Here is a 12784-nt window from a genome sequence, read left to right as displayed (position 1 = left end):
CCAATTCAGACTTGTTAGTCGATAGACAATTGTCATTATGTTAAAATAAAAAATAACTAGTTCTGGCAATCGTTTCTGATGCCAACTAAGGAAATATGTGACAGAGTTAGACTTCTAAAGCTACTCATGCACACTTCCAGTTATTAGAATCAAATTTTTTAATTAAAATCATAGAAATGGGGGGGAGGAAAAAAATAAAATAAAATTTGATTTCGTACCTATATTTAAACATTTTATATTAAAATCTCAAAGTGTTTACTTGTCCCTTAAATTTGCATTGTAACATAACTAGCCAACTAGCAGCAGCTAAAATGAACTGCTTTATTGGTCAAGCAATCACTGAGTTCAGGATCCTCTCTAGCCTCTCAATTTTCAGAGGAAATTTTGAGTTAAAGTAAGCAAAATAAATAAATGACCATTCATTACAATTTAGGTTTTAGTAACTATGTATTTTATGGAGACTTTTTTTAATGTAATGCCCTGGTTAAGTTTAGTAGAGAAAATGAGCAATATCTTTACAGGGAGCACATTACTGTACAAGATAACAATGGCTCTGCTGCTGTAACACAACTTAATTAGAAAGGTATTTAATGCTAATAAATCTGTGCACAGATGTGCCCCCCACTAAATGATCTTCTGGCAAGAAGTCTCTATTGTCTTTGATGTGCAAAATCCCATTGCAGCTTTTGATCAGTGCTTCTTCCAATGGTATCTTCAAACTGTAAGCTCCATCCAGTCTATACCAGCAAAAAAAGGATGAGACTTAATGTCTTCAACACCGGCAACTCTAGCACCAAGACGCTCCAGAGGGTTAAACTGCAAAAGCTGCTGAACGAAAGATCTGGCTTCTTTAGACACGGATTCTGGCACGTTGAGAGATGTATGAGTATTTATTCCTGCTGGATGACACTCAGCCAGAGCCTTCCTAGTGAGAAGTTCAAAAAGAAGTGCACCCAAACTCCACCAATCACAGGCTTCAGTTTCCTCTGCAATCCCTCCGATCTCTGGGGCACAGTACATTCTCTCTATCGCATCGCTGTCACAGGAATCTTCAACCTCACTCCACCTGCTAAAATACGTTAGCTGAATGTGTCCTCTTTCATTCAATAAGATGTTGTTTGGGTTCAAATTGCGACACACTATTCCTTCTTTATGTAGAGCGTCAAGGGCTAGAATGATTTCAGCAGCCCATCTCTGAATGCAGGTCTCTGGAATGGTAAACTGCGAAGATTCTGATAGTTTTGCATCAAGTTCCTGAAATATTCTATGGATCTCATTCTCTTCCCGTAATTCTGTTTTTGCATCACTACTTTTATCTACATCTTCAACATTGATTTCTAGCTGCAGGACTTTTGTTGACAACTCTGATACATCAAACTGTGGAGCTTCTTGCCCTTCATATTCCTTTTTATCAGGGATAATGTGAGAGGTTTGATCTTTAGTTGATGGATGCAATAATGAGAATGGATCAGATTCCAGAAGTGAGGGCTGTTCACCACTGAACGTTCTTGATGGTTCTGAATCATTGATAGTACAGGATGCAAATGATTCCTTAGTGTTTTCAACACTGACCTGAGTCACATGACCAAAGTCCACGAGTATATTTCCTTGCTGAGTATTAAATTGTTCTAAATTGTTATTGACCTGTAAAACATCAGGAGTTTCGAGCAGCTTAGATTCCATTATATCACTTTCCACATGAAGAGGCCTAGTTATCAAGCCGTCAACCTCAAATACGCTGGAATTCAGCAGCGTATTTGTGGTGAGGCTGATTCGCCTTAGTTATCAAAGGCTAGAGACCGTCAAAAGTAGAATTTTGTGACGTAAACTTCGATCCGCCGGACTCAGTCCGACACAGATCGATTCTTACATCACTACAGATGTTCCGCACACAAGTAACATACATAACATAGTAGATAAGGTTGAAAAAAGACTGAAGTCCATCGAGTTCAACCTATACAAATCTAAAATACTTTCAAAAAGCTCCAATTAAGCTTAAATAACCCCATTAAAATGTGACCCATTTAATACTAGCAATCATATCCATGAATTGTGTTTATATACAGAAATTTATCCAGACTATTTTTAAATGTATCTATGGTATTGGCATTCACTACCTCCTTTGGTAATGAGTTCCACAATTTTATTGCTCTTACAGTGAAAAAACGTTTCCGTTGCAGGAGATTAAATCTCCTTTCCTCCAACCTTAAATTATGACCTCTTGTCAGAAACAATTTTCTTGGAATAAACAGAGCTTCTGCCATCTCTGTATATCCAATCCTCTTATTAGCTTTGTGGCCCTTCTCTGAACTTTTTCTAGTTCTGCAATATCTTTTTTAGCAATCGGTCCCCAGAACTGCACTCCATACTCAAGGTGAGGTCTTACCAGGGCTTTATATAATGACAGAATTATGCTTTCCTCCCTTGAATCAATGCCTCTTTTAATACATGCTAGTATCTTATTAGCCTTTGAAGCCGCTGCCCTGCATTGTACACCCATCTTTAGCTTGTTATCTATTACTACTCCCAAATCCCTTTCCTCCTGTGTTTGGCTAAGTCTTGTCCCATTTAAAAAATATGTAGCCTGCTTATTTTTACTTCCAAAATGTAGAACCTTGCATTTTTCCGTATTAAATCTCATTTTCCATTCACTTGCCCATAGTTCTAATTTTAGCAAATCCCTTTGTAAAGAGAGTTCGTCCTGCTCTGACCTAATGACCTTACTTAATTTAGTATCATCTGCAAAAATAGAGATGTCGCTATTTAATCCTTGCTCCAAGTCATTTATAAAAATATTAAAAAGAACAGGGCCCAGTACTGATCCCTGGGGGACACCACTGATTACCTTTGTCCAATCTGAGTATGATCCATTTACTACTACTCGTTGCTCCCTATCTTTTATCCAGTTATTTATCCATGAGCTAACATTTTCAGCTATTCCCAGTCCCTTAATTTTGTGCATTAATCTCTCATGTGGCACTGTATCAAATGCCTTTGCAAAATCTAAGTATATCACATCAACTGATTCCCCTTTATCTATATTTTTACTTACTTCCTCATAGAATCTAATTAGATTAGTTTGACATGATCTATTTCTCCTAAAGCCATGCTGATTAGAACCCATAATCTTGTTTACACGAATATGCTCATCAATATAATCCCTTATAATCCCTTCAAATATCTTCCCCACTATTGATGTCAGACTAACTGGTCTATAGCTTCCTGGATCCTCCCTGCTTCCCTTTTTGAAGAGTGGCACCACATCAGCTTTACGCCAATCCTGGGGTACCATGCCTGAGGATAATGAGTCTTGAAAAAGGTAAAGGTTTGTCTATAACAGTGCTAAATGCCCTTAACACCCTTGGGTGTAATCCATCTGGGCCTGGAGTTTTATTTACCTTAATATTTTCCAGTTTTTTCCTGATATCCTCTAAACAAAACCCAGTTAGTGGTATGGACTGGCATGTTCTATTCTGTTCCAAAGTATCATTCAATGGTTCCTCTTGTGTAAACTGAAGAAAAAAACTGGTTTAGTACCTCAGCCTTCTCCCTGTCATTATTTATCATGCTACCCTCCACGCATTTTAATGTACCTATATTATCCTTCTTAGATTTTTTGCTATTTATGTACTTAAAGAACCTTTTAGGGTTAGACTTAGAATCCTTGGCAATTAATTTTTCATTTTCAATTTTTGCTAATTTGATTGCTTTTTTGCATGCTTTGTTACATTCCTTATAAATATTGTATGCTGAGTCTGTACTATTTTCTTTTAATAATTTAAATGCCCTACGTTTTTTCCTAATTTCTCTTAACACATTTTTATTTAGCCATAACGGCTTTGTTTTTTTATTTTTATAACCATATGGTATGTGTTGATATGTATATTTATTTAACACATTTTTAAATATTATCCATTTATCCTCTGTATTTTTATTAGAAAATACATTGTCCCAATTTATATTATTTAATGATTTCCTTAAATCGTTGAATTTTGCTTTCTTGAAATTAAAAGTCTTTGTTAAGCCTTTAAAACACTGCATATAAAAAGAGATTTCAAATGTGACCATGTTATGATCACTGTTACCCAAATGTTCTTTAACTTCTATGTTTGATATTATATCTGTATTGTTTGATAGCACTAAATCCAATATAGCTTTACTCCTAGTTGGCTCCTCTATTAATTGTGACAAGAAGTTATCCCTGAGAACATTTAAAAATATATCCCCCTTAGCTGAATTACTAGTTTCATTGGCCCAGTTTATATCAGGATAGTTAAAATCTCCCATAATTACAGCACTGTTATTAGCAGCCTTACCTATTTGGATAAGTAGTTGAGTTTCCTCCGGGTCACTAATGTTGGGAGGCTTGTAGCATGTTCCTAGTAATATTTTTTTAGGATTTTTCCCCCCACTCTTTATTTCAACCCACAGGGTCTCTACATTGTCACTTGTATCATAAATATCTTCCCTTATTGTAGGTTTAAGGTTAGGTTTAATATACATGCAGATTCCTCCACCCCTTCTATTATTCCTGTCCCTCCTAAATAATGTATACCCCTCTAAGTTAACTGCCCAGTCATGTGAACCATCCCACCAAGTTTCAGTTATACTGATAACATCATAGTCCTCTTCTGCAACTAAGAGCGTCAGCTCCCCCATTTTACCTGTCATGCTTCTTGCATTTGTTGTCATACATTTAATTTTCATGTGCTTTCTGCTGCTACTTGGTGTGCTTTCCTCTATACTTTCTAATGTGACATTTCTTAAGTCATCCCTTCCTTGAGATATTAAGGGAGTGACATATTCACAGACTGATCTCTCTGTTCTATTGTGTTCTAACTGAGCCTCCCCCCCTTTGCCTAGTTTAAAAGGTTCTCTAAACGTGCTACCATCCTTTCCCCCAACACACCTGCACCCATGTCATTCAGGTGCAATCCATCCTTACTGTACAAATTGTACCCTAGTGAAAAATCAGCCCAGTGTTCTAAAAAGTCAAACCCCTCATTTTTACACCATGTTTTTAGCCATGAATTAACAGACCTTAACTCCTTCTGCCTTACTGAGATAACACACGGCACTGGTAATATCTCAGAAAATATTACTTTGGAGGTCCTTGCTTTAAGCTTGCTACCTAACTCCCTGAAGTCATTTTTTAGGACTCTCCATCTCCCACCGATTCCTTCATTAGTACCAATATGCACCATGACTGCAGGATCAGACCCACATCCCTCTAACAATCTATCAATATGTTCCACAATATGCCTAACACGAGCCCCTGGAAGACAGCAAACTGTTCTATGTAAAGGGTCTGGATGACAAATTACCCTATCAACCTTCCTAATAATAGAGTCTCCTACCACCAACATCTGCCTCTGGCCCTGACTTGTATGCCCCTCTTCCATGACTGAAGGACTGCCCACCATAGTATGCTCCTCTTCCACGACTAAAGGACTGTTCACTATACTAGGCAACACAGCCCTATCTGACACTGCCACCCCTGAACTGATATCCCCAACATCTTCACTTAATCTGGCAAATCTATTGGGGTGTACCAGCTCAGAACTGGCCTGTCTCTTCCGCTTACCTTTACTTCGCCCTCTAACTGTGACCCAGCTACATCCTGGAGTCTCCTCATCTGAATCCTCCCCATTCCCACTGCTGGAACCATTAACAACCAGCTCAGTCCTATCCATTTCCCTTTCAAGTGTCTGAATTTCATGTAGTGTTGCAATTCGTTCCTCCAGATCCCCAATACGAGTTTCTAAAGAGACAATATGCTCACACTTGCCACAAACATATAATCCCAGAAGCGGCTGCTCCAGTGATGCAAACATGTGGCAAGCTGTACACTGAATGAGATTCTCACACATTCTTAATAAAAGGTTTAACTTAAAAGTATAAAATAAATATATTTCCCCTTGGTTACCCCAAACCCTTGTTAGCCTAACTACCATTGTAAGCTAACTATTATACTTAAACAGACAATCTTACTTTAACAGAGAATCAATACAGCAAGCCTGAAAGAGCAAGCTCCCACAGTAAATGTGCTAAATTTATAGTCTAGCTAGGCCCAAACAGCTGAAAAAAATCCTACCCCTAATTACCCACACAGGAAACAAGAAAAAAAAATAAAAAAAAATGGATAGATACAAACCAACAAACAGTTATTTTGTTTTATAAAATGCAACCCTTGCAAAGTAAAATATTTATAAATTAGCTTTGTAAGCTAACTATTATACTTAAACAGAGAATCAATACAGCAAGCCTGAAAGAGCAAGCTCCCAGAGTAAATGTGCTAAATTTATAGTCTAGCTAGGCCCAAACAGCTGAAAAAAATCCTACCCCTAATTACCCACACAGGAAACAAGAAAAAAAATAAAAAAAAAATGAATAGATACAAACCAACAAACAAACAGTTATTTTGTTTTATAAAATGCAACCCTTGCAAAGTAAAATATTTATAAATTAGCTTTGTAAGCTAACTATTATACTTAAACAGACAATCTTACTTTAACAGAGAATCAATACAGCAAGCCTGAAAGAGCAAGCTCCCAGAGTAAATGTGCTAAATGTATAGTCTAGCTAGGCCCAAACAACTGAAAAAAATCCTACCCCTAATTACCCACACAGGAAACAAGAAAAAAAAATGGATAGATACAAACCAACAAACAGTTATTTTGTTTTATAAAATGCAACCCTTGCAAAGTAAAATATTTATAAATTAGCTTTGTATTTCTATTATGAACTAAATTAATCCTATTTAAAACTAAATACTTACCTGTAAAATAAACCCTAAGATAGATACAATATAAATAATAATTATATTGTAGCTATTTTAGGATTTATTTTTATTTTACAGGCATCTTTCAATTTATTTTAACTAGGTACAATAGCTATTAAATAGTTATTAACTATTTAATAGCTTACCTAGCTAAAATAAAGAGAAATTTACCTGTAAAATAAAAACTAACCTAAGTTACAATTACACCTAACACTACACTATACTTTAATAAATTATTCCTATTTAAAACTAAATACTTACCTGTAAAATAAACCCTAAGATAGCTACAATGTAATTAATAGTTACATTGTAGCTATTTTAGGAATTATATTTATTTTACAGGTAACTTTGTATTTATTTTAGCTAGTTAGAATAGTTTTTAAATAGTTATTAACTAATTAATAACTACCTAGCTAAAAGAAATACAAAATCACCTGTAAAATAAATCCTAACCTAAGTTACAATTAAACCTAACACTACACTATCATTAAATAAATTAAATAAATTACCTACAAATACACAATTACATAAACTAACTAAAGTACAAAAAATAAAAAAAGCTAAGTTACAAAAAATAAAAAAAATAGGTTACAAACATTTTAAAAATATTACAACAATTTTAAGCTACTTACACCTAATCTAAGCCCCCTAATAAAATAACAAACCCCCCCCAACATAAAAAAATGCCCTACCCTATTCTAAATTAAAAAAGTTCAAAGTTCTTTTACCTTACCAGCCCTTAAAAGGGCCGTTTGTGGGGCATGCCCCAAAGAATTCAGCTCTTTTGCCTGTAAAAGAAAAATACAACCCCCCCCAACATTAAAACCCACCACCCATATACCCCTAATCTAACCCAAACCCCCCTTAAAATAACCTAACACTAATCCCCTGAAGATCATCCTACCTTTAGTCGTCTTCACTCAGCCGAGCCACCGATGGAACTGAAGAGGAGACCCTGATCGAAACAGCCAATAGAATGCGAGCTCAATCTGATTGGCTGATTGGATCAGCCAATCGGATTGAACTTGAATCTGATTGGCTGATTCAATCAGCCAATCAGATTTTTCCTACCTTAATTCCGATTGGCTGATAGAATCCTATCAGCCAATCGGAATTGAAGGGACGCCAATCTTGGATGACGTCCCTTAAAGGAGCCTTCATTCGTCGGTAGTCCGTCGGTAAAGTAGGATGTTTCGTCGTCGGCGGGATGAAGATTCAAGACCCGGCTTGGAAGATGACATCACCCGGATAGAAGACTTCTTCAGAGCCTCTTGGAAGATGACATCGCCCGGATGGAAGACTTTTTCAGCGCCGCTTGGAGGATCACTTCATCAGATGGAAGATTTCTTCAGCGCCGCTTGGAGGATCACTTCTGCCGGTCCGGGTCTCCTCTTCAGTTCCATCGGTGGCTCGGCTGAGAGAAGACGACTAAAGGTAGGATGATCTTCAGGGGATTAGTGTTAGGTTATTTTAAGGGGGGTTTGGGTTAGATTAGGGGTATGTGGGTGGTGGGTTTTAATGTTGGGGGGGTTGTATTTTTCTTTTACAGGCAAAAGAGCTGAATTCTTTGGGGCATGCCCCACAAATAGCCCTTTTAAGGGCTGGTAAGGTAAAAGAGCTTTGAACTTTTTTAATTTAGAATAGGGTAGGGCATTTTTTTTATTTTGGGGGGCTTTGTTATTTTATTAGGGGGCTTAGATTAGGTGTAAGTAGCTTAAAATTGTTGTAATATTTTTAAAATGTTTGTAACCTATTTTTTTTTTTTAGATTTTGTTACCTAGCTTTTTTATTTTTTGTACTTTAGTTAGTTTATGTAAGTGTATTTAATTGTAGTTATTTGTAGGTAATTTATTTAATTTATTTAATGATAGTGTAGTGTTAGGTTTAATTGTAACTTAGATTAGGATTTATTTTACAGGTAATTTTGAATTTATTTTAGCTAGGTAGGTATTAAATAGTTAATAACTATTTAATAACTATTCTAACTAGCTAAAATAAATACAAAGTTACCTGTAAAATAAAAATAAATCCTAAGATAGCTACAATATAATTATTATTTATATTGTAGCTATATTAGGGTTTATTTTAAAGGTAAGTATTTAGTTTTAAATAGGAATAATTTATTAAAGTATAGTGTAGTGTTAGGTGTAATTGTAACTTAGGTTAGTTTTTATTTTACAGGTAAATTTCTCTTTATTTTAGCTAGGTAGCCATTTAATAACTATTTAATAGCTATTGTACCTAGTTAAAATAAATTGAAATTTGCCTGTAAAATAAAAATAAATCCTAAGATAGCTACAATATAATTATTATTTATATTGTAGTTATATTAGGGTTTATTTTAAAGGTAAGTATTTAGTTTTAAATAGGATTAATTTAGTTCATAATAGAAATATTATTTAGATTTATTTAATTAATATTTAAGTTAGGGGGGTGTTAGGGTTAGTGTTAGGTTTAGGGGTTAATACATTTATTACAGTGGCGGCGGTGTAGTGGGGGGCAGGATAGGGGTTAATAAATTTATTATAGGTGGCGACGGTGTAGGGGGGGCAGGATAGGGGTAAATAGGTATAATGTAGGTGGCAGCGGTGTCCGGGAGCGGCGGTTTAGGGGTTAATACATTTATCAGAGTTGCGGCAGGGTCTAGGAGCGGCGGTTTAGGGGTTAATACATTTATCAGAGTTGCGGCAGGGTCTAGGAGTGGCGGTTTAGGGGTTAATACATTTATCAGAGTTGCGGCAGGATCTAGGAGCGGCGCTTTAGGGGTTAGTAACTTTATTTAGTTGCGGGGGGCGCCGGTATAGGGGGTAGAACAGTGTAGTTAGTGTGAGTGCTTAGTGACAGGCTAGCAATAAAGCTTGGAAAAAGCCGAAGAGCAGCGAGATCGGATGAGTGATAACTCTCACAGTCCGCTGCTCATCGCCCCACGGCTTTTTGACAGCTTTATTTGATAACTTAGGCGAAATTTTTCAGGTCCGCGGCGGCGATGTGAGGCGAGCTTAGGCGGGCGTATTGGGCCGGCGAAGGCAGGAAAGTTGACACGTTGATAACTACCCCCCGAAGGCTTTTAAAAGTTATTGGTGTTTCTTCTACTTGCTCGGAACCAGGCAAATTAACTAGAAGATCTGGCCTTCCTTCATCAATTATATTAAAGTCATCTATAGCAGCATCCTTAAATGATATAACAGGCATAGAGTCATTGGAACCTCTGCTTATGGTATCGTGAGTGTGGATAGGTGGCTTGTCAATGTCTCTATTCTCACCTATGACTTCAACCTCATCATCTTGTAATGATGAAAATGGATTTAATGTTTCAGATTTTAGGCCAAAAACCTTATCTACAAATTCAGAACCAAGAATGTCACTAGTACTATCCCTACTGTCTATTCTAAAAAATTCCATTGGACTATTCCTGGATTTACTTAATGAATCAGACATTGGCCTATCAACCGCAAACTCAGACTCTTCATTAAATAATTTAAGTTCATGGCAAGTGGCCTGTGAGCTAAGACTGTTAAAAACAGTTAAATCTTTGGCATCGTCATCATTTCCTTCTAGTCTGAGCAATGGTTCTTCACTCAATACCTCATTTTCAATCTTTTCCTTTCCATATTCATTACACAAAGTCAAATAGCTTGTGGTACACTCTTCTTCAGAGCTTGATGCAGAATCAACCCATTTAAGAGGACTCTCTCTACCTTCTTCTTGAGTACTGCTGTCATCTTGTGAACTAAACGTAAGACTGCCGTCCAGTGGTTGAACTGAAAGCAAGTTATGGCTGCTACTTCCTCTTGACTCCATACTATTTTTTGGACAAACCGCTATACATTTCATGAGATCTTCATCTGAATTAGAGCTTTTAGAAACAAGGACATCAAAACTTCCTTCTGTACTTCTGCTAAAAAACTTGCTTAAGCAGGACCATAATTTCCCACCTTCTGCATACTGCAGCACAAGGAACAATGACTCCTCGGAGATGATGTACTTGTGGAGAGAAACCATGTTGGGAACACAGCGGGGAGTAATGGTCTTTTTGCTACCGCAGACCTCACTGCTTTTCCTCAGACCTTTTAAAATAAAGGTTTCTTGCGATCTTGTATCCAGAACAAGTAAAACCTTGTAAATCACCCCAAGGACTCTGAAGACCTTCAGTTCCTCTGCAGGACTCCTTAGGTTCCGAGTGGGCCTTGAACTTCGTGCTCCTGGAGGATTGTTAAATACATTGTCATCTGCTGATGGTTGGAAACACAAGAGAGAGATGTTCTCAGCACGCATTAGATACTCTGCCGTTTTCTTCTTCACAGCTTCACGTCGTGTTGGGCTAGACTCTCCTTGTACACCCTCCAAGAGCAGGTCAACCCCTTTTCTGTAAAAGCCAAATGCAGCTTCAAAGTCCTGCTCAGTTTCTTTCTTCATGGCCATATTTATCAACTCGCCCGCCTTCACCAAGTAATCTGCTCTTCCCAGGTTCTGCTTCAGTTTAGCAGGAAATAAACTGCGGCTCTCTCTTTCTGCTTCAGCCCCCTCATGGCCAGATGCTGAAAAGCTCGGTGTCATTGCTTCTTTAGTTGGAGGGACACCAAATGGTTTGCTGGGCGATGTCTGGTTGGAAGCCATTCCATCATCTAACCCAGAGAGAGAGTCCACATCCACTCCACATTCAGATTGGCTGGCAAATGTCAGATCATCAAATCCACAGGAATCTTTTCTAACATCCGAGCTACAGTCTGACAGACTGTCTGTACAGTAATCTGAATAACTTTCAGCAGGACCAATCAGATCAGATCCATCATGAACTTCTCCATCCTTAAAAAAATCTTCTAAATGACTACTGTTGTAAAGGGCTGGGATGTTTGCGGAAAACTGCAGTAAATCTTCAGCACACTGTCGTCTTTCTTCTATGACGCTTTCATCAAATCTCCCAAACAGTTTAGCTTTTGCAAAGGGTGGGAACAGCTCTGTCTGCCTGAAGATAGTATTATGTATTTGCCAGAGATCTCTGTGTAGCTTCTTAAAATCACTGTATCTCTTCCAGGCAATTATCTCCTGCACCTCTTCTGGGTTCTTTCTTGAAACAATCCTGGCAGTGACTTTGTAGATGGTGAATCCTTTCTGGTGCCGTCTAGGATCAGTGACTGTGTAAAACCGGGCAAGGTCCCCTTTGTCTCTTTGGGAGATCATATTGTTTGGCTAAGCCCAGAAAGAAATCTTCAGACCACTATCTCCTGTGGAATCTGCCATTTAAACTTCACGTACAAAACATTTTTCACAGCCTTTATTACAATTAAATGAAGTCTGGTCCTGACAGACACAGGATTGCAGCAGTCTGCCCAGTCACACAGTGATCAGCACCAGCAGTCAGCCATAACACAGATTCATAAACAAACTACCCTATCACAAATATCTTTTGTACTACTACACTGATCTGCAAGAATAGTCTACCCTATCACAAACTCTATAGCATACTACACTGAATTGCTGGTGTTTATATTGTAACAGTGTAACATAACCTTATACCTTCTCATACACCCTGTTACACAACGTAAAAACAATGCCACGAGCAGACCTGAAGCAATAACAAATGTATATACAATAATTTTCCCTACATCCCTTCTCTATGACAGCCTGAGCTGCAGACCCCAGGCCTATCACCTGCCTTTAATGGAATAATACCCTGTAATGCACAGCCTGAGACTCATTAGCAGCACAAATAGGTGCTAACTATAAACACCTCATTATGCATGTATTATAGCACGTTTTAAATGACAGACAGAAGTAACAAACAGAAGAATGCCATTCATACTAAAGCAGTTACTCTGCCACATAACAACATAAGTGACAGTCAGCATGACACGATCAGTCCTCTCATTGACATCTGTAAAAAAAAAAACACCAATGCTCTAACTTTTAACTTGAACGAACATTAGGCAGCATTGTCTAACTAGCTAACTCATATGAAGCGGGAAGCAGGCCCAGGCAGCTGACACAAAGCGGAGCCCGACT

At 37.6% G+C, this 12784-nt stretch overlaps 1 protein-coding gene across 1 annotated transcript; it reads right to left on the bottom strand.

The window, feature by feature from the left end:
- Positions 1–565: 565 nt before the first annotated feature.
- LOC128655595 (ribosomal protein S6 kinase delta-1-like) lies at positions 566–12395 on the bottom strand. The gene is made up of 2 exons (XM_053709185.1): positions 9822–12395; positions 566–1690 (listed from the first exon to the last, which is right to left on the bottom strand). The coding sequence occupies exons 1-2, from the start codon at positions 11960–11962 to the stop codon at positions 715–717; spliced, it is 3117 nt and encodes a 1038-aa protein (XP_053565160.1). The 5' UTR covers positions 11963–12395; the 3' UTR covers positions 566–714.
- Between the last annotated feature and the right edge of the window lie 389 nt (positions 12396–12784).

This window comes from Bombina bombina, chromosome 4 (assembly GCF_027579735.1).
Source record: "Bombina bombina isolate aBomBom1 chromosome 4, aBomBom1.pri, whole genome shotgun sequence".
Taxonomy (NCBI): Eukaryota; Metazoa; Chordata; class Amphibia; order Anura; family Bombinatoridae; genus Bombina; species Bombina bombina.
The sequence above is the reverse complement of the archived record's forward strand: the minus strand, read 5'-3'. Positions and strand labels throughout refer to the sequence as shown.